This window comes from Scomber scombrus, chromosome 17, assembly GCF_963691925.1.
Source record: "Scomber scombrus chromosome 17, fScoSco1.1, whole genome shotgun sequence".
Lineage (NCBI taxonomy): Eukaryota > Metazoa > Chordata > Actinopteri > Scombriformes > Scombridae > Scomber > Scomber scombrus.
This window is the reverse complement of record NC_084986.1, coordinates 15,827,744-15,850,603: the sequence shown is the minus strand read 5'-3', so window position 1 is coordinate 15,850,603 and position 22,860 is coordinate 15,827,744. Positions and strand designations below refer to the sequence as shown.

Below are 22,860 nucleotides of genomic sequence, written 5' to 3'. Positions count from 1 at the left end.
ACACACACACACACACACACACACACACACACACACACACACACACACACACACACACAGCGCAGACACAGACTGAGCAAACAGGATTCAAATCTGTCTAGGTGCAAATTGAAGCTATTTTCCGGGGCAAGGTACTTGCTTTCTCAATGTGCCATTAGCCTCTACAAACAGACCCACCTGCGGTCCGAAGGAAAAGGCTGGAACGACTGATTGTAAAAAACAAAAACAAGTCAGGTGTAATACACGGAGCCCTTCAAAAAAAAGGTGCCACAGTGAAGACACGTGATGGAGCCACAGCTGGATTTGATCCTTTTATTCCTCTTGTAAAAAATGTACATCAAAGACGATACAATACAAAATATAAAATGGCGCATGGCACTCACAAGTTCAAACGTTTAAACACAAGAAGGGCTATACAATACTGCTTTGGCATTTCAAAAAACATTAAGTAAAGTGCAAGTTTTTCCATTCCTTTTCTCATTGAAGTACATTCACAGGTTTTGTTTTTGTCTTTTTCACAGAAATTTCTTGTTCACAGCATTTCCAAAATCTCCTAACTTGTGTTGAGACATAGTAAAGTGCAGACACAGTATGCATGAGAGACACATTTTCTAGCATCACACCCTCTTTGTGTTAGTAAAGCATTCACTGTCAACTGAAAGCAGATTGTCGATGGTCACAGGATGGTTTGTTTTTTGCTCTCTCTCTCTTCTTACACATTTACACATTTACACTCACACAAACACACACTCACTCATACTCAAAGAGCCCTAGCACCTTTAGACTTCACTTGGTGACCTGGACCGGTAGGCCCCGTTGGCCTGAAAGCAGCCACAGAGAAGCATATAGAGGGAGCGCTGGATCTCTGCATTTCTGTAGGCGTAGATGATGGGGTTGATCATAGAGTTGTAGGTGGCTGGCAGCAGTGTAGCATAGGTGTACACTGATGGATACTCCCGTTCTCCCACCAAGCAGTAAATGGCGAAGGGAAGCCAGCTGGCACCAAACGTCCCCAAGATGATGGCCAGAGTGGAGACCCCCTTCTTGGTGGCGATGTAATGGGACGTGGCAAAGAAGTGCTGCTGGAGGGCGATCTGGTGGGCGTGGTGGCACACAATCTTGCAAATCTTGAAGTACAGGGTCAGCATGAGCATGAAGATGATGAAGAAAGATGTGGCCAAGAGAGTGACGTTACTCCGGGTCAGAGGGCGGACGATGCTACAGGAGGCCGGTTCATCCAGGCAGTTCCAGCCGAGCACCGGCAGCAAGCCCAGGAACAGAGACACCCCCCATGTGCCCAGTAACATCAGGTGCACATACTGCAGTGTCTTCTCTGAGAAGTATGTCAGGGCGTTGTAGAGGGAGAAGTAACGGTCCACTGTTATAGCCAAGAGGCTGCTGATGGATGCTGTGAAGGAGGCCACCAAGAAGCCTACTGTGATAAGGCTGATGGTTTCAGAGGAGATCACATACTGAAACACAAAGTTCAGGATTAATCCCATGCCAGCCAGCAGATCTGCTGTGGCCAGGCTCCCAATCAGCACAAACATGGGAGTCCTTAGTGTCGGCGTGTAGAAGATGATTGCTACCACTATGGCGTTTTCGCAGGCGATGACAGTGCCTGACATGCAGAGCATAATGTCCCACGGGTTGATGGGAAAATCTAGCGGAGCAGTGGAGAACTCCAGGCTGCTATTGAGGTCTGGAGAATCAGCCTCCAACCATTGGAGAGCTTCTCCAGCCACAGGACTCGCAGAGGAGTCATTTACCAGCAGCGACTCGTTCATATCTCCACGTTGTCTTCTCTTTGTCCTGTGGGCAGCAGAGAAGAACAAATAGATGGGTTTGTTAATGTGATGTATCAAGGCAAAATTCTCTTTTCACAAGTCTCTTTTAAAGGAGGTCAGGATTTATTACATGACAGAACCTCTCAAGTTGGTAGGGATTAAAAGTCTTGCTCACTGACACTTCTGCACTTTTTCTCTGTCGGAAAGCATTTGCTTAATAAGCCTAAACTGTCCTTCCCAGTGACTCTGAAACTCTGAGACTGAAAAATTCACTGCTGCCAGATACATACATCTATATTACAAATAACTATGACAAATGAGATTTCTAAAGTGAGACAATTACATTTGTCTTCACTGTAGTCACTGTATAGATAAAATCATGCAAAACTGTCAAGGAAAATCCACCTTGTAATTCTATAATATGTACTATACAGCTCAGCTCTTACTTGTACATTTGAGTAGAATCACATAAAAATAGACAGTAGTGATGAAGCCATTTACAAATCTTGGAGCTGGTGCATATTGAATAAGTGCTGAAACAACTCCCAGGACAGATTTTCTCGTGTAATTTCACATATGAAAGCCCAACACTTAGATAAATATGTTTACGAACAAGTTATTTGTTAGGTGTTGACTTTATTGTCAAAAATTATTGTCATAACACAATCTTGTGCTGTTTTAAGGTGGATTTCTTCTTGGAACGCTACTGAGATAATGCAACAGCAGCAAAAGGCACAAGAGCTGTCCGTGGTGCTGAAATCACAGCAACTTTAACTATAGAAGACTAAATACTTTCTAACTGAGCACCTACTAATCAATATTTTGTATGTGTTTTAATACTTTTACAGAACATAGTTGCTTGATACTAATTAAGCATAATAAATACTTTCATTCCCTAAATTACCCACAAATGCCTCCCTTTCATATCCTATATCTTTTTTTTCTTATCCCGTTCATTCTCCTAAATTGGAGAGACAAAATTAAACAAAACAGTGGGACCGGACAGTAAGGTTCTTGTATCTTTTCTATCTGGTAAATACACACAAAAGTTTAGGATACCTACCTCCGTGACAAAACGGAATGAGCTGAGATTTTCTTTGAAGTAAGAGCCCCTCGTCCGAAGGCAAAACAGAAAAGCAAAAGACAGCAACGTTTGCCCCTTTTTCTCGCTCCTTCAGACCCTCTCAGGTGAAGCCCTTGATTTTGTTATGCTTCCCACGCATGGGACAGACACTCAGGGCAGGGGTGGTGTGAAGCATTGGCCGATGTTCATCTCGGCGAGGAAAGTGAATGTGAGGAGGAAGAGGAGGAGGAGGGGGGACCGACCGCAGACGTGTACGGAGAGCTTTAAACACAAGTTACGTCATGGGAGGGGAAGAGAGAGAGAGAGAGAGAAGCTTCTGCATATTATTTCACTGAGAAAAATTAACGGTTCCCCCACCAAGCCAGCACACCTCTGCAGAGACGCCTGAGCAATGTGAATTCAGGCAGCAGTTTGAGGAACGCACATAGTCCCAGTTAGGCCTATTTAAGCATCACGAATAGTGAGAAATAAAGGGCATAAGGAAGCTCTATACCTTAAAGTGACATTCGCTTATGAAGTATTTTTCGTTTGCAGTATACTCTTAGATACATTACAGTAAATGTTCTTTTTGTATCCCAGTTTTTTACACAGAGGAGAATCTATGCATAGTGTTATTATGACCCATACATCAATAGCAGGTATTGGCATCTGGGAATACAGTTACTGACAGACCAACCTGGGTTTACTGTAAAGTGGAAATCTTAAATTGAGTGCATATATTCTACTGAGCACATCTAAAGACAGAGTTTCACATTGAACATGTGGGTTGACTCACGTTTTCTGCTAATTCATGAACAGATTTCAAGAGTTGGGAATTTCAGTGTCTCATTATGTATCCTGTCCAATTGTTTTTATCTTCTTTCCTGCTCGGAGAGAAACTGTCAAGAACAGAAACGTGGCTGAAATTACTTGTTATCAGCAGCATTAATCTAAAACAAGCTAACATTTTGCCACCGGCAGTTGAGCCAGTTAAACACTGTGTTGCTATGGTGATATTGGCTAATGGCGCCATTGCCTAATGCCTAACTGACATCTTTCCACCCACTGTTTCTTGATAACAAACACATTTTATTAGTTCTCCAGATACCCTAACTGAACAACAGTTATAGCTATCCCGTACATTTTTGCAGTTCTATGTGTGTGTATATAATTTGAGATGTTAAATAAATAAATTAGATACATTTCTGTTTAGTGGTATTGCCTAACCAAGGCATGTTAGCTTATTTAGGCTAATGTTGCTGATTAAAAATAATAAGTAGCCTCACTCTTATTTAACTGTTATAAGTCTTTTGTGTGCTCTAGGTTTATATATACTACATTAATTACTGTGCTATAGTGTTCCTTTCTAGCCTGTCATGAGTGTTCACAAGTTTCTGTTGACTTTACCGTAATAATTCAATATTACTGTATGATTTTTACTCAGTAGCCTATTATATATTATATGTATAACATCTGTTTATATTCTTGCATATTTTTCTAACGTTTAACCATATGGCTGTTTTCCCCCGTTTTCAATTATTTACAGTTTCTTCCATTAAGGACTTCAAAAACAATCCCCCACCTTGAACCCTTAATGTAAATATGTTTAGCTCACTGCATTAAGTAGCAGTCAACCTACACACACAGTGAGGACAGACGATTATCTGTGGAGCTCTTGTACTGATACACCAAATGCTGAAGTACTTTTAATACATAACAAATACTAACCCAGAGCTTTTCACAGCATATATTTTTTACTCAGGTGCAACTAATATCATTAATGATAGCTAAACTAAATGGAATGCATCCTTTAGAAATGCTAATACATTGTTTATTAAGCCAGAAGGTCTACTGTTTGTCTCACGTGTAAGTGCAGCCAGGGAAGAAAGTTAGAGTAACGGCAGCACAGGAGAGATGGAGAGACTTATTAAAGCCACTGTAGACAGATAGAGGGTGCTCACGTAGGCGTAGCAGATGGTCTGCACACAATTACTAATGCACTCTGGGAGAAGGAGAACAATCCTATACGGTATGCAAAAACTGCAAGAAATCCAGCCCTGGTAGATGACCCATCTGTGTTCAGCTTCTTGTACAGTATGTATATTATCTTACTGCAGAAACATACCCTCCTCCGTGTGATCGGCTTCTAAGCACTGTGTATTCTGCATAACTGCACCTTCTTATAGTAACTCACAACCAAAGTCAGCACACACTGGGCTAAACATGTGATTGAATATGTCAAGTAAATATTGTTCATCTGGAAACAAACACCATGGAGCCCCTTTGGTCCTTTTTTTTTTTTTAAACCCCATAAAATACTAAATAATAATAAAAAATAAAGAATATGCTGGTTGGAAATCCTCTTTCTTTTTCATTTTCCAAGACTTATGTCTCAAATTAAACTGTAATACACCCAACTTATGCTTTACACTAAAGTAAAAATAAAGAATTGGTTTAGGGTAATTCATATGGACATGAAGTTCAAACAATTCAACACAAAACACTCAATGTGGAAATATTATAAGTATCTTCTGTTGCATTGATACAAGGACAAGAGATAAGGCATCTGAACAACAATGTTTTTGCATAATGTTTTATGTACTTTTTTAAGAGAATGTGATATTATAGTTACAAATATTGTTGCATTCATGTCCCACACGTTTACAATTAAGTGTAAAATAATAATGGATGAAATGTTGATTGTTTGTATGGGTGGGGGGGGTGTGACAGGGAGATTCAAAGCAGCATAGCAATATGGTAACCGGTTTTGGTTTCCAGGCAACAGCTGTTTGGCCACCTTTTTTCAGTGGACCAGGAGCTGGAGAGGGGGTTTTTCTTCATTCATAAGCTAAGCGGTCATATGAAGTGCTTAGTGACTCATATCAAAGACCAGGCATATACCTAACCTCACCACACACATGAAGAAAAGACAGCTACAATCATTTTTGATTGTTACCTGCAAGGTGCACAAAACAAAACAAACAGATTTTTCACAAAAAAAAAGAGGCACCACACAGCTTACACCACACACAAATATTCATTCCTTTCTTCTATTTTCTAGGTCTACCAAGAACAGGCCGCCCAAAATATCAGTGGCTAAGTGCATTTATTCATTTATGTGCTAAGAGGTTTCTGTATAATGAGACACCTGCCATTAGGAACATAAAAACATGAGAAAAACACGGCCTTACATTAAAGACCTCTTTAGCCTTCAAAACAGCCCTTTCGGGAACCAAACTGTCTACATTTCCCCTTTCCTCAAACACAGACAGCATTCATCTCATTTTCAAGAGTGCAAACATGCTATCACGTGCTCGCATGCGCAAACACACAGGCACAGTGACTCATCCTTCAATGTAAGAATACCTTTCTGCAGATATTTACTCTGGAAAAACTGAGTGTGACCCCAATTAAATCAAGAAAGGGCCATTAACGAGTGAGCAGAGACAAAAACAATTCAATGGATGGAGGACAGTAAAATATGGGAGATGGATATAAATTTCAGAGTTGTGGTTCATGTGGGGAAGCATAGCTAGAGTGTCAAGTAAGGTGACAGATGGGAGACTCAAGATATAAAAAAGGGATTTATTTACATGTGCCTATTTTAGTACATGTGTAACACATTTGAAAAGAAAAACAACGAAATTGGTTTAATTTGTACTGTCATTTTCATTTGCAGTGAATCTCAAAGTCCTACAGCAGTAAAACATATTAAAAAATTAAAGATGACTTCCTGAATAAAAAGGTTTTTAAACCTTACGAGTCTGGGTCTTTGCTGCCCTAAGACAGTTAGGAAGGCTGTTCCACAAGCATGGTGCAGCAGAGGTTAGGAGGAGGAGTAACTTGCTGGCAGATCTTAGTGTGGGTTTTGGTATGATCTGTTCCTGTAGGTAGGGAGGCACATGTCCATTGATGTCCAAAGGAGGGTTGAATCGAGGACAACTAGACTTCAGGGCTCTATCTGCTCACTTTGGAACTGAAGAAGCCCCTTGGCTGAGAACCGAAATATCTTCAAGTATTTAGAACCAAGTCCAGCTGCACTTGACCTACTGAGAATCTTCACAGATATGTCCATACAATAACAAACGGAGATAACTTAATAAATACCAACTATTAAAAAAAACATAGAAAACAATTTAAACAATTTGCCCGGTTGTTGGTATGTAAGATGCATTCTGGGCCACAACTGGCTCCAAACTAGTTGTGATGTCACAAATCATGCTCGTAGGTACACGCCTTTAACGCCACATAGAGGATAATTAAACTGAAGTTACATCATGAAAACTGTGAGGTAGCACTCAAAAGTGATGGTAGGTTGGGTAACTGTATGTGCTCATTATTACTCTCAAAATGTGGACATTGTCAGAGGCCATCAGACACATATGAATGCATCCCAGGAACAGTAAAAGCAAAGCAGCCCAACTTGATCCATATTCCCCTCTAGCACACAACATAGAAAGGGTGAAAGAAGCCCCCCGATCCAACACTCTGATTATCATGACAGCGCTGCAGGGTTTTAAAAACAAACAAACAGCATGAACATAACATTTTCTCCTTGCCCATGGTTTACTGTCTTGGGTTAATATGGTTTCAAATACAGTGTAAAAGTTTTTTTTCTTTAATTCCCCTGCCATTCTCTATCACATGCTGAAGCAAAACTCCTCCACTCCATCCCCTCACTATCCTCCCCCCGCCTTCAGGCTCACGAGGCACAGATGCAGCAGCCAGTGGTCAGTCAGTATGCTGACTGTTTGTGTAATACAGTCTTCATTACATTTCACATTTCCTGACACCTGTGGTTGAAAGCCGAATACTAAGAGAGTGTGAGAAAGAGAAAGGTGAAAAGTGTGACAGGCAGAACATACGGTGATGGGTGAAAAAGAAAGTGGAGAAAGAGGAACTGACAGTTGAGAGTGGGAGAGATGAAGAACAATTACAGAGGCTGCGTGAGGGGAACATTATTCAATTTTGCATGTAGGAAGAATGAAGAACAACAAAGCTCTGATATAAAAGTAGAAAAGTGAAATATACACAGTGAAGAAAGCTGCTTATTTGCAAGAGCAATGCAATCTACCACACAAATTTAATAAATAAATGTTTAATTTAGAATTGCTGTACATAATGATCACCTGACATCTCAGAAATGCATTTATAAAAAGCAAAAATTAGAAGGCAATCTTGTTAACTTACAGTGAAAATATCAGGGTATTAGTCATGAGTTTCATCCATAGAGAAACACCATAATTCAGGTTTTATTATATTGCATAGTGCACTGCTCAAAAGGGAAAAGAGTATTAACTGGACATTCAATTACTTGTACATGTAACAACTTACATCATGTAAGACTGTTGGTCAACAGTGTTTTCAAATGACCTGAAACTGATTCAACAAAAGGAATAAAAACAAAAATTAAAACCTGAAGAACATCTGTCACTGAGGTAGGACCCTTCAGGCCTGCCATCACATTGTTTTCCATTTTTTAAGATTCAAAACAATTTACATTAATTTACATGTTTGAAATTTACATCTATCATAGTTAAATAAACTTTCTTCTAAAAAAGTCGCAATTAAAATTTAACTGATAAAATAAAAAGCACTGTAGCCTGTTAAGGCACGTCTGACTGAAGAAATAAAGAATTAAAACACTAAAATGACTTATTAAAATAAAAAAATCAATTCAAGCATCATTTTTGTCCAATGGCAGGACTTATTGGTTGTTCATGCACCATTACTGTCATTATGAACAGTCTTCTCCCAGCAGAAAGAAGAAAAAACACGAAGAAAAGGGTAGTACGTACAAAATGATTTGCTAATGCAACAAAACTTGTTCTGCGTTATCTTAGAGCCACAAAGAAAGAATCGTAACTTAAATGTTAAAGTCGGAATGTTCAAGCTGATGATCCTGAAAATGGATAATGGTAACATAAATCCATTCCATGTTGTCATTTCACATGTATCTGTTCTTGACGTACTCCCTGTACATCAACATGTCGTCCCTGCACAGCGCCCTCACATGTCCCTGGCCTGTCATCACATGACTGTCAAACACATCGCGGCTGTCTCTGTCGACCTGCGGAGAAGAAACGGCGTAGATGCTGTCCTCTGGGAAGCAGGAAACTGGCTCCCTGAGAGAAAGAGACAAAGCACGGACTGAAGAGATATTTTTAGACAAATCACATTGTGAGTTTAATTTTCACATTAGGGAAAAATGGTTGCTATCTATAGATGACCAAATAATTCAACAGGAACCAGAAAAATCTTTTATTTCAACCAGCAGCATCCAGTAAAAATCTGCTGGAGAAAGTGAGTCATTAAGAGGGGCTGTTAATGGAAACAACACGAGGACGGCATAGATGGACGCTTTTAAAGCAGAATTACTCATATTTTCGCAGAAGGTAGACTCTGAAGCATGTCTCATCATCCTCAGGGTGGATTATCAACTGCATGTTTGTCAGGTCATCAACTCAGTCAGCTAGTTCAACAGCAGCTGAGGCCCCAGTGAGAGGCTGCCCAGACACATGGCTGCATTTTGAATATTCTTCCTTGATGATCGGCTGCAGCAGGGCCACAACAGAGGCAGGCGAAAGGAAAGATGAATTAGGAACTCAGTTTTATCATGGAGTCCTTAACTAAAGGGGTGAAGTAATTAAAGCTATAACTAATTCTGCAAGTATACCCATGTCCAAACATCCGAGGCAACCCAGAACCAAACATGCATACATTTGTTGGTATGTTTGAGCAGGCTGGGATGGCCTCCTACAATACACTCTGAAAGGATCTGTTCTAGCCTTGAACCTCAAAGGATGTAAAGGTCTGTCTTCGCCAAAACTCCTCAATAAATCATTACACGTCTCAGTCACAAATGTTCTTGTAAACGGTCCAGTGCAATTAAAACTAAATGAAAGCAGGAAAAGGCATAAACAAATTTGTAGTTTAGAATAAAGGATTTGTATGTTGCAATACGTGGTTGTGCCCAATATAATACAGTACACTGTACAATGACTTCAGATTGTAATTTTTCATAAAATGGCGTGAAAAAAGCCAAAAACCTGAATGATTGTTTGATGTTGTGGTTTTAAAATTTGCTCAAAAGCTTAAAAAAACTACTGAATTATTTTTGACTGTCGTTACAATCACGCATCCTTCTAGTTATTTATAAATTTTTTTGTAGATATAATGGTCTGAAATTGGATATGTATGTTTTCTGAAATACATTAGAGCAAAAATGGCACATTCTGAAATCCATGTTTCATTAATTAGCCAGTGTAGCGTGTGAAACCATTTTAACTAAAACAAGAGATAGACAGTGTACAATTGATATTAAAGCCCTAAAATGGACATGTTAAATACTTTCTGGTGAGCAATTAAAGTCAGTGAAGATACAAGAAATGCATGCGAGAATAAAGCATTGCAATAAATAGCATACACAAACTACAGAAAGGTACTTTATAAAGGAATGAGGCTACAATTATTCCAAAATACGACAAAAAAGTGTAAATCTGGAAAAACTGCTGACTTCTAAATCTTGTGTGACCACTTTTGTATAATTTTAGTATAAATCCATGTTAATTTTGATTCATGGTGGGTTTTTTCTGACTATGTGTATGAAAATGTGCAAATTTGCTTGTTTTTGCTTATAATACATAATGGATTTATTGATTAAAAGCCATAAATATGATTTAGAAGGAAACAAATCACCACACTTCACTGATGCTTCTCAGCAGGAATCTGCCACAACATTCATATCGTTTCCAATTTTATCTCCAGCAATTGAGTCAGCTTTGCCTTTGCCTGGTGGGTCAATGGAGGAACTACACATAGGGGGGTGACAGACTAAATGGCTTCATGATTGAAAACACATTTGGGGTGCGGTAACAGCATCTTAAATTAGCACTGTTGCACAACAGACACACCTGCAAGACCTTGTGGACCTAACATGAGGATGCCAATAACTGACAGATGGACTAATGAATGACCAGAGTGATGAAAGGTGAAGCCACTGGCAGACAAGGAGAGATGCAAACAAGGTATGATGTTGGATTGAAAAGATTTAACAAGATTCCCTGCTGAGCTCCAACACACAATAAAATATCTGTATGTCTGCCACCTTTTTGTGATGGGTAATATCTTCCACCTGTGCCATTTTTTTTCATTTGAGAAAACATGTACTGTGTATGCAGTCACATGTTCAATGAGAGTCATGTGTACAATAGATAAGGGTGGAATAAAATACATCTGAAACATATCCAACATGCTTTCCTCCAACCTTCCTTCAAGTCGCTAATTTTCATCTTATCATCATCCAGTTAGTATTCAGTGTACCTGTGAGGCCTGGGTTGCAATAATGTCTTTATTACTAATGACAACAGCACAGTCCTCATAGAGACTGCAAATGGCAGTTATGAATATGTACAGTATATATAATCTGTTTTCCTTCACACTTACAGCACAGCAATACTTCAAGTATTTGAAAATGATTTAGAGCCATGTTATCAGCACAGCAATAATAGATGCTAATGTCAGTTGATCGGTTGGCCAACCTGCAGCTTTGGTCCAGACTGAAATATCTCAGCTATTTCATTGACTACCATAAAATGTTACAATCAATCTTAATGACTTTGGTGATCCTGTGACTTTTCCTCTAGCAGATCCAATTATCAAGTTCTTTCTTTTCTTTTCTTTGTATTTGCAAAACTAATGACATTCTGGTGAGTCTCCCTGCTGGATTTGTGTTTAGTGCTAATTACGCATGCTAACATGCTAAACTATGGTAGTGAACATTGTAAATACACTAGAGCAACAGCAAGAAAGATGTGTCTATCCATGTGCAAATAATCTTTTATCAAGGATCTAAACTATTTATAAGGATCCCTTTTCTACCAAACAAATTAAGTTTAGCAGGATGACATCTATTTGGCACTCTCACTTCAGAGAACATCAGATATGTCAGCAATGCTTTTTTGATTTACATCGGTAGTTTATTACTGCAGCACTCAGAATGACAGAAATCCGACCACAGAAAAATTATATCTTTGCGGTATGCCACTTTTTGCCGCTCTTCAGTGTGTTTCGGTGTTAGACTTCTTTATATATGTTGGTATAAAATGGATAGCTTCTGCCTTCAACCTTCAAACACGTGGTTCTTTTATTACAAAGCTGGTCGACAAACAAGGCTTTCATGTAGAGCAACATGTGCAGCGTGAAGATCACGTTGATGTGATTTCATGTGGATATATTTTTGTCCTTCCTTTACGGTTTTGATAATTTTGCACAGGTATAATTTCACCCATTTCTGTTTATGTTCCATTCTGTTATGATGCACTCAGCCAAACACCAAAGTCCATGTGGATACCTTGATATATTTTTAGAGCAAAACACTAAAATAACCAATTATTCCCCCTCATGCCTCTGCTGTCACTTAGTCCTTTCTCAAAATCGGCATCTCTCATGTTGAGTGAGGTTTAAAAGGTTATTTTTCTTCAGTCTAGTTTATATTTATAGGAAGACCATTCCTGGGTTTTTTGCACTCTGGCCTTTATTGGCATGTAACAATGGACAACTGAGGACTTTATGCATGCTTGGACTTTCTGCGTCCTAAAATATGGAAATATTATGTAATGTTTCCTTGCATTAACAATAATTTGTGTAAATGTGCAGGGTAGCATTCAGTATGTTAATCTGTAATGTACTATATTAGTCTATTAGTCATGTATGTGAACCCACTAGAGTCTGTATGTGCTGTGTCTGCATTCACATGGTATAATAACAGAAAAACACTGGAACATGTTTGGTAGGATTCCCAGAGGAGCTGCAACATTAGAGAAGCAGTTATGTACAGTGAATCTGTTAGGAGGAAGTGAGTAAAAAGGGGCATTTGTCATTGACATGCTGTATAAGTGCGAGTGTGTGAGAAAGTTGGAGCTACAAAGACAGATAGCAAGAAAAAGAGAGAGAGACTGCTTCTGTGTCTGTAGGGCTGCACATTGCCAATCCACATGTGAATGAATTTTAAATTTGTCTGAGAGTGTAAAACACTATTCCTATAAAACAATATGTATATAACCCCCCAGACCTGCTCTACAGTGATCAGGGAACTGGGAAACAGCGGGATTACAAAAACTAAAGAAAGAGTGGTTACATAGCACAGCTAGAAATCAAGTGTTTTTTTACTGCTTTCAAATGTCAAATGGGTCAAATTTGACCCAAACAGTATTGTAAGGGTTAATAGGCTCATATCACGAATACAAACAAATATTGCAACTTAATGCTTAACATTAACCCAAGTGGGTGAAAATAATTGAGTTTGGGTACTTTTTTTTTCTGTGTGTGTGTGGGTGTGTGTGTGTGTGTGTGTGTGTTAATATACTGCATGTTTTACTCACAAGAAGCTGATGTTTGCCAGGTTTATGTGCTCAGTTCTCTCCACCCTGTGCTCGCTCTCGCCCAGTTGTGCAAACCTGCAGAAACGTACATGAAATGGAAAAAGGTGAATACTCCTGTAAAATAAGCCAGACGTAGTGTACAGTATAACCACAAGCTGTGCACATGTTTGTCTCTGCCACTTGCTGCTTATTCCATCTTCATCATGTAAAGAGTGACTAACAAAAGATGATTAGATAACAGTCTCATTAGAGTCTATTTTACAATACAAACACTCAGCTAACTGTGTCTCCATGGTTCAAATCACATCATCAACAAATCTCAAATTTCGTTGTGGGTCATTTTTCTCTCATGAAAACACAATAATGCAATAGTTGAGAGATACCCTCTGGCTCTTGCTTATGATTTTTAATATTAATGCATTGATTAGCAGAGCTCTAGCCGCAGCTAACATCTCTGGAGCCGTTTCAACTTCCATCCTCAATAATGAATGCACTTTCCTTCTCATTATGTGCCACTACAGTAGGAGAACATGAACAACATCCTTCACTTCAATTTGGACTTTTTTAGAAGTCCATTACCCTGCTTTATACCCGTGTCAAAACGGTGCCTACCATCAGATTCGCAAACATAAGATATGAAAACTAAGCAACAAGTGTTTGAACATATTGACATATATTCCTTTATGATAGCTGATTAACAATATTTGAGAGATTATCCCTTAAAAGCTGATTTCAGTAAATTAATCACACATAACAATGCAACAGAGCAGATCTGATGAAGCAACATATGAAATATGTAGTTTGCTCCTTTTTTGTTTTTAATGTTAATAAAAAAGTGCCAATCCTAATATCCTGAGTTGCACTGGAATATGGATTTATTGGTTTACTGTGGTTTAATCTACACCAGCTGGCACCCAGGAGAGAAGCACGGCTGTGTGTTTTTGAAAAAAAATAATAATATATATATATATATATCCATACATCATCCTCTATCCTTATAAAAAATATAATAAAAAATAAAAAATGTCCCCCCCAAAAAACCCTTTAACAGGGGAAAAAGAAACAGAGGAGGGATCCCTCTCCCAGGACAGACAGATATGCAATAGAAACAGGATGAGAAACTTATATGAAGAATATGATTGGAAGAACGTCGAGCACCTACAAGGTTTTTTTCTGCTGTCACATGTTAGTGTAGCTGCATTTGAAGAATGCATTTTAATGAAGGTAGGAGTTAATTGCAGGCCTGTTGTGTAAGACAGCACAAGTTTCAGCTTGGAGAAAGGACAAGGCTTTTATCAGAAACTGGCATTTATTTCTAATTTCCCCTATTATATACATATGTTATCATATTATAGAATACTATAAAAGCTCATGCTTAAGCTGACAGGGATTCAATGTTTTGTGAAAAAACTCCTCAGCGGTCAACACTTACTAGACAGTAACATGATATTAAAAAATGTCCTAAAAAACACAAGTAGAATAAAAACAAAACCAATTAACATTTAATAGTAATGTGAATTGGTTTTAACGACATGCACATTGAAATGAATGGTCCTGAAAATGGATCATCTTTAACATGAGTCACGTTTGCTAAATGATGAAGGGCACTTAATGATCCACAAATGGGAAAAAAAACACAACACACTGGCAAGTGAAATAATACACTGGACCAGTTATCCTCAGTGACACATGAGTGTAAGAAAAAGATATTAAATGTCCATCAAACACATAATATCAAACGTGATGTTCACATCCAAAGAACAGATAGTAGTGTTCGGATTCAAAGGCTGATGATGGCCATTCACTGTAGCTCATCGACATTGTGGAGAACAAACAGGGAGGAAAGGACAGAATGAAACAAAAAACAGACAGACAAAAAATTAACACAGAGCAGTATGGTCAAAAGTGTGATGCACATAGCAGGACAGAGTTGACCATTTCCCCTGTACCAACTGACCCCTATTACCCTGAGGGGGCTACTGACACTGACTACTTGTACCTCGGCTTTTTGACTTGGGCACCAGGTGCATTGTCAATAACAATAAAAAAGACCAGAGTAATGGGCAGAGGCAGCCAGAAAATAAAACATGCTAGACACACGGGGTACTAAGTCCTGAAGTCCTGAAAAATGTACAATTATGGTGAACATACTAGATATGCACTATTATATGCTTTTTCTTATCCCTTAGAACTGATTTTGTATTTTGTGGTTAAATCATATGTGTCCTTGCAAGATTAAATGTCAGCTACAGTATTATTTTACCACTTTAAATGTCCTAAAAATTGCTGTACACTGTAAGTGTCGTGTCATACCTCTTATAGGTGAGCAGATCTTGCTCAGAGGGAAACTCAGCCAGATTGATTCCGTAGGGCTCTTTAACAACATGCGGCTGGATCTCCTGAGGAGGGAAAAGGGGAAAGGTAAGAAGTCACAAGTGATGGAGACAAAAATGGAAAATTTTTACACTTCGCACGCACAAATAAACTCGGTGGCCTTTCAACCAGCCTCCACCTCCTCCAAACAGTGAGTCAAGTAGCTGCAATGTGAAATATAAAATCATACAGACAAGGTCATCAGGTTCAGCTGCTTCTCTACAACTGATCCACTAATTAGATTGGACCAAGGAGTGTAATCTAAGCAACTGAACATAATATGATTCTTGGTGTTTGATGAGATGGTTTCATGTTCTTAGGGAAAATGCCCTCCTGGGGTCCTCGCACAGTGTCCAAGGTGTTTAGACACAAAATAATCGTAATTAACAAGAGATCAGATTAAAAAGGTCAGACCTGTTCAAGTTGGCAGATGCTTTGAGGCTTCATGTAAAAGGGCAAGAAAGAAAGAAGGGCACAGTGTTTCTTTGTAATGGTATAAAAGAAACTACATTTTAACAAGGTCATATTGGAATAGTAGTTTTGGCAGGGACAATTCATTATTAGCTCTGATAAGAACAGCATATACAAACACTATATTTATATTTTATGCAATATTTCTAACCAGTTAAAATTATATAGAAGTGTTTTCCTCACAAGGACATTCTATCATTTACTGTATGTGAAGGTAGCTTTATTGTTGAGACATTTAGTGCAGTGTAGTAGTGTGCAGAAAGACAACTCTGAAAGCACAACTCGTTAAACCTTGAAGCAGATTAGTGTCTCTCGCAGAATATGGCAGTTAAAATTCCTTTAAGGACAGTGCACACGCTCAGAAAACTGGATGACTAAAGGAGAGGAAAATGTCTGGTCTGATGGATTTCAGTTTCTGTGTCCACATGCTGGTGGCAGGGTGGGAATCTCATGTAAACAGCATGAATCAATCTTGCCTTGTGTCATGGTGCAAGATTGCAAAGATTGTGTTATGCTGTGGGGAGTGTTTTCATGGCACGTGTTTCTAGTTTCATGATTAACTCTAGTACGTTTTCTGTACATTCATTTGAGAAACTGACAAAATATTCTCAAGGGAAGGTCTGCCTTTGGTTATTTCTGTGTATTAAATACTTAACAAATCAGAGTACTTCTTTACATTAATGCAACAAATCAATGCAATCTTGTCATGAAGAAGTCCTGCTCTCAAATCCGAAATTTCATTTGAATCATGCATGCAATTTCAATCATGCATACTGTAGTTTAATATGGTCCAACCTTACATCTAAAGGCAGGTCTTATGGCATCAACTAACCTAACTAATAGTATTTTAAGTGAGAAACTCATTAACCTTTACAGTAGGTTATTTAAGATGCTCCTCAGGAAAATGATTACTTGAATAAAAAAAATGGAAAAAAGAATCCTTCGATCAGAAAACTACATGAACCGAGAGAACCTGTTATGTAACAGCGTGCACAGTGGTGGCCTTACAATCATTGATCTCTTAGATGGTTGCCTGACACTGCAGCAATATGCTAAACATAATGCATTCAATTTTCACTGTATTTGTAATGATCTGAGCTGCAGGGAGACAGAGAAAGAGAGAGATAAAGAAATGAGTGTGTATCAGGGCCATGTCCAAGAAACACCAGCTGTGAACACACACATACACACACACACACATACACAGACAGATACAATCCCAAAAACAAACACACACACATACATTGCAACATACACACATTCATATGGCGTGTGAGAGTTCAGCGTAAAAAACACAAATTTGCTTTAATGTACACATCGCAAATCCATCCACACTCATGCGAACACACGTATGCTCATATTGAGGGGAATATGAAATGAGCATGTGTAATTACATGGCAAATGGAGTAATGATCTGATGTTTAAATATTTCAACAGTTTTGTGTTCTGCTGGCACCCCTGCAATTCATCCTGAGGGACAGGCTCGGAGGCAGCGACACGAGACACATGCGAGCGAGGGTGTGCGCCCAACACGTGAGCTCGCTGTCCAGACCCAAATATTCATGACCAGCTCATTGCTCGAGGCTCCCAGAGACAAGGACAGAAAACCTAAGTGAACAACATCATAAATCAGGAGGGGAAAGAGACGAACGAAGGGAAAGCTTTCACCTCAAACTATGAAGGTCAAAAAAAGCTTTTAGAAAAACGTTTTTAAAAGTTCTCTTGTACAGATTCTCTGCTCAGTTGAATTGAGCCAAATTTGCTTTTTGAATAAATGATGCTGTTTATAGAAAGATGAAGCCAATTTTTGCTATTTTCATTATTCCATCTGTGCAATTAATGGAGCTTCCTTGGGTCTTGTCATCATTGCGCCTGGCCAAGAAATAATTACAGCATGTAATTCACTGTAAAACCACACTTTGTTTTTGGTTTATCCATATCCAGTCCCTTCTTAGTACTTCAGCTTTCTGTATGATGGAAGCTGGTAGACCACTGACCCTTTCTACTTGAGCAGTCCAGGGTGCCAAAAGTAATCACTTAGTGAGGCTGGGTCACCTTTAAATTCCTTTATTTAAATAATTTCCCTCAAACACAAGATGTCCAGACAGTGTAAGAAATATAGCTGCTTTCATTTCACTGATTTGTTGTGGAGTCACCAGGCAACACTTGGGACTGTGGCCACAGACACAGTCATGATTTGGAACTGACAAGTGTATTTATGAATCAGAGTTATGTAAATGATGTAAAATGGAGCAGAAGGAGTCACTTCATTCCTGTTGATGTCACACTGGCTGTAAATAGCGCTTGTAACCATCTTAACATTAAATGTTTACTATAGTCAACAGCTCGCTATACATAAGGGTCTCTAAGGAGTCATGAAAGACATTTCTTACAAATGAAGAAATTCTAAGAAGATATCATTTCCTGGTGTATTTGATTGATTCTGTTGACACACTGACCTACTGCGCTGATTGATGTGCTCATTCTCCACGCTGTGGTCTGGAATCTGGGTCAACAGGAAATTTAAACGTGCAATCAGTCCACCTGGGGCATGAAATAGATACTGATATAGTGATAGAGGTTTCTGGGAATGTGTCAAATATACTGTACTCTATATAGATACACATTACCGCGTATGGGTGAACTATATACTATAGTGAGAGGAAGCAGTTGAGATAGCCGCTATAGAAGCTTATACTGTATTTATCAATTCTGGAGAATGACATTACACAGTGACTTCAATAAGAATATCTTTTCTACTTTTCTCTGTACTTGTTGATATACAATGACTCCAGGTTTAAAATACAATTTGTATATTTAATTTGAAGTTTTTCCAAACCATAGTAGATAGAGAACAGAACTTGCTACAGTATTTGGCTAGATATTGTTCCTCTGTGCCAATATGTCCACAGGGAAAATTAGTACAAGGAATCAACCAATAGTGTTTAAAACCATAAGCTAATTTTTAAATTGTTAGTACTTTGCTTCATTTATTCTATACTAAAGAGATAAATGTGTACAACAAAGTAAAGGAATCAAACATATCTGATCAGAAATAAGCCTTGTTATTGTAAAGCAGACTACGACTGTGACTTAGCAAGAAAGAGGATATTAAATGAGTCATCCAAAAATTAAGGCTGTCAAGCCACTTGCAGGTGAACACATATCAAATGATGTCCCTCTGCACATGTCCTACATACAGGCTTTAATGATACCTGGGCCTTGGAGGAGGAAGACACAGAAAACACACCACCTTGTTAAATTTCCCATGAAAGCAACACAATGCAAAACAAGAAAAGTAATATTTCTATCAATTCCCAACAACATCTTGATAATGTTGGGCCTAATAGAGAGCTGGAGAAGGAGAGGAAAGGAGGAGTAATGGCATTAATACAGCTCTTATTATCTTATTCTCCCTCAAACTAACATTAACACAAACCCACATCATTTAACCCTCCGCTCTGGATACCCCTGTCATTGAAGCTGATTAGGTTGACGTCTACTGTTCCATCTGACGCAAACAGAAACACAGAACTCATTTCTTTTCAGATACTCGGGGGAGGTAGAGAGGAGAAAACACAATCAAGCTGACATATTCGAATAGGAATGCAAGATGCTTTTGAGGTACAAAATGCAGGCAGGGGGCATCAACACAGCCTGAGGTCCTCAGAGGGGATTACATATGCTTGAATCATTATTGGATCTCATTTGATAAGCTGCTTCCTTCCCTTTATATCAGACAATAAGGCGCTGAAGGAAAAACAAATTTAGATTTTATTTTCTTTGTGTTTTCAACAAAGCATTGTTTATTCCATGCTTCAGGTGTTCCTACCTCTTGAGTGCGGTTGCTCTCTCCAGACTCTGTTAGCAGTTTGATTGGGGTGGAGCGCTGGGAAACGGATCCGTCGTCGTCGCGGTCCTCCTCTGAGTCATCCTCTGAGGTGCTAGAGATGGCCTCCTCACTTGGGGGAGGAGGTGCACTGGCTGCAGTCTTCCTCTGGAGCAGAGTCTCCTCCTTGTTGCTCTTGTTGCTGCCAATATCCACACACAGGCACAGAAATGAACACACAAATGCACAACGACAGAGGAGAACCATGAGTTTGATAATTATAGTTTTTTGAAGAATAAGCTTGAAGCATGTATGCTTTAAACTGTTAAATCGTTTTTTTGTTTTTATTTTCTTTCAAGGAACATGCTAAAAACAGCTGGGGGCTCAAATTTCCATTGGATAACAGGCTAAAGGCTAAATTGTGTTTGCTAGGATTAAAGTCAATTTCAAAGAAAAAGACACAAAAGTTGGCAGGGACAGACTGGGACAAGAAGACCCAGACTGGCCTGAAAAGGAGGGCAGCTGGGTCGACAATGCATCTCTCTCACAGCAAGTGGCATACTTGCTCTTGTTTCTGTGAAACAGCGTTCAAGCGGGCCACATAGTGATCTGCCCACCAGGATTTCTCCCAGTGCCCCCGATTGCCAACGGTCGACTTTGAGTGCAGTGACCCATTCTGAGTGTCCCATAGTCGGGCAGCCCTTTGGGCATTTGCCCAATTTCCAGTTGGCCAATCAGTCACTGAAAGTGGGTCAAAAATAAACATAAAGAGTTAACTATTAAATGGAAAACAGCACAGAGCACTTGAGTGGTCATGAGTAAAGGCCCGAGCTCCGCTACAATAATGCATAGCCAGATATGAGCCACAAGCACACAAGGTTTCCAATGCAGGAGAAGCTCTGTATTAATCACATTTCAAATAATATGTGTGTGTAAGTGTGTTAATTTTACACACACACACACACACACACACACACACACACACACACACACACACACACACACACACACACACACACACACACACACACACACACACACACACACACACACACACACACACACACACACACACACACACACACACACACACACACACACACACACACACACACACACACACACACACACACACACGAAAAAGGACAGCCTTGCTTTTGGTTACCTGAGAATATTATGTCAAATGAAGCTGTTTGTATTCAGTCACAGTGACATAGAATGTACTGCAGCAAAAGAATAAAAACATATCACAAACATGGTCACATACACAGGCTAGAATGCACTCACCCAAGCACTGATTTCCCTGTTTCCTCTGGCTTCCGAACTGTGAATGGGCTTGGATCCACTCCTACTGTCTTGGGCATAAATTCCCTTTATGAGCACAGATGAGACAGAAACCCATTAGAACCACCCCATGCACCAGAATTGCAATAATTGGTAATGAATGTTTGGTAAACCGTTTAACAGAGGTATTTTTCATCAACAAAATCTAGTTAAATTTCTTTATCCATGTCTATGTCTACAACAAAATAGATTATATGAGTCCTCCATCAGTGCTGGTCACTCATTGATATGCACCAGCTGTCAACATCGAACTGAAACATGCACTATCTCTCTGAATCCAAGTTTTTTTCTTTTGGGATTTATATGTTTTTTTAATCATTTTTCAGGGACTTCAATATATATCTGTATCCTTTCTGCACCACCGTGGGCTGGGAGGGATAAACAACTGCAGTTTCTTTCAATCTACAGCTTTCTACAGATTAAGCATCTGTGTGTAGCCACCTTGCAGAGTTGGTCATGGCGATGCAGAAGGTGTCGTCAAAGGAGGTGATTTCATAAGGTTTAAAGAATTCTGTGTAGATGTCAATACTCTCATCGAAACGGTTCACTCTCTTCACTTTGACCTTCTTCATAGTGTCAACACAGGGAACTACAGGCACACACAGAGCCATAGACACACACAAACAGAGAAAAAAGAAAGTTTACAAGAAATAAATCCACATGCTAAAAGTACAAGTGTGGTGACATTTTTTTCAACGTGTTCCATGAAACCACCAAAATCAACATTTAAGTGATCTTGTGAGTTGTTTGTGTAGCTAATACAGGTTATAATCCAACAGGGCTCCCTTGTTGACCAGAAACTATTAAAAACACATCAATGACTCAAAAGATGAACAAGTACTCTGTTTTTTATTTTAAGCTCTGTTACTTTATTGTAGATATTGCAGGTAATATATATTTGGATATACCTTCATCATAGGCCACAGGAAGATAGGACAGGATTCCCTCTGACCACCACAGTGTGTAGCTGGAGAAAGACAAGATACACACTGGTTAGAAAACTTTCCACTGGCTGATGTGTGTTCTGCAGTCTGCACCTACTCACTTGGGACTTTACATAACCTAGATTTGAAAATTGACTTGGCTGGGCCACATACTGCACAACTTCTGAATACATCAGCCTTTTATTCAATATGACCAATTTGTGTGAATGCAAAGATTACAATTTAGTGTGTGATGTCCTACAGTACTTAAATGACTTTGAAAGCCAAAGCACAGTGTGAGGCTGCTGAATTGAATTCATCTCCAGCGATGCTAATTTCTTGGAATAATGGTTGAGCTACTGCGGCCCATTGTACTCACATACTACATACACAACTAGCAGCCTGTAGGAGAAAACTGGGTTTACTTTTATGTAAGCATGAAGGCAAGAGAGAGCAAAGAACATGCATAATAGTATGCTCGCGCACACATGCACACAAATTAAACAAGACTAGGTCAAAGCCTAGTATACAGTGCCTTGCAAAAGTATTCATACCCCTTGAACTTTTCCACATTTGGTCACGTTACAACCACAAACTTATATGTATTTTATTGAAATTTTATGTGATAGACCAACACAAAGTAGCGCATAATTGTGAAGTGGAAGGAAAATTATATGTGGTGTTCAAG

General features: G+C 39.1%; 2 protein-coding genes across 3 annotated transcripts in view; both read right to left on the bottom strand.

Annotated features, from left to right (window-relative positions):
- Positions 1–779: 779 nt before the first annotated feature.
- Positions 780–1,787, bottom strand: LOC133997857 (G-protein coupled receptor 6). Its single transcript, XM_062437574.1, has one exon. It carries the CDS (start codon positions 1,785–1,787, stop codon positions 780–782), a length of 1,008 nt encoding a protein of 335 aa, XP_062293558.1.
- A 6,151-nt stretch (positions 1,788–7,938) lies between these two features.
- The window catches only part of fig4a (FIG4 phosphoinositide 5-phosphatase a), a 46,574-nt gene continuing 31,652 nt past the window's right edge, over positions 7,939–22,860 (bottom strand). Inside the window, exons 18-24 of one of the 2 annotated variants that reach the window (XM_062437027.1) lie at positions 22,158–22,216; positions 21,691–21,838; positions 21,193–21,276; positions 19,909–20,107; positions 15,546–15,631; positions 13,233–13,307; positions 7,939–8,975 (exon numbers count right to left, since the gene is read on the bottom strand). In XM_062437027.1, coding sequence (XP_062293011.1) covers positions 8,798–8,975; positions 13,233–13,307; positions 15,546–15,631; positions 19,909–20,107; positions 21,193–21,276; positions 21,691–21,838; positions 22,158–22,216 — 829 coding nt within the window. In that variant the 3' untranslated portion in view covers positions 7,939–8,797. Of the gene's footprint in view, positions 8,976–13,232; positions 13,308–15,545; positions 15,632–19,908; positions 20,108–20,189; positions 20,647–21,192; positions 21,277–21,690; positions 21,839–22,157; positions 22,217–22,860 lie in introns of those variants that run through there. The other variant, XM_062437028.1, reaches the window with a different exon arrangement.

Excerpts from the sequence above, each read along its gene's own strand:
- LOC133997857 (XM_062437574.1), bottom strand. The coding sequence starts at position 1,787 with ATGAACGAGTCGCTGCTGGTAAATGACTCCTCTGCGAGTCCTGTGGCT.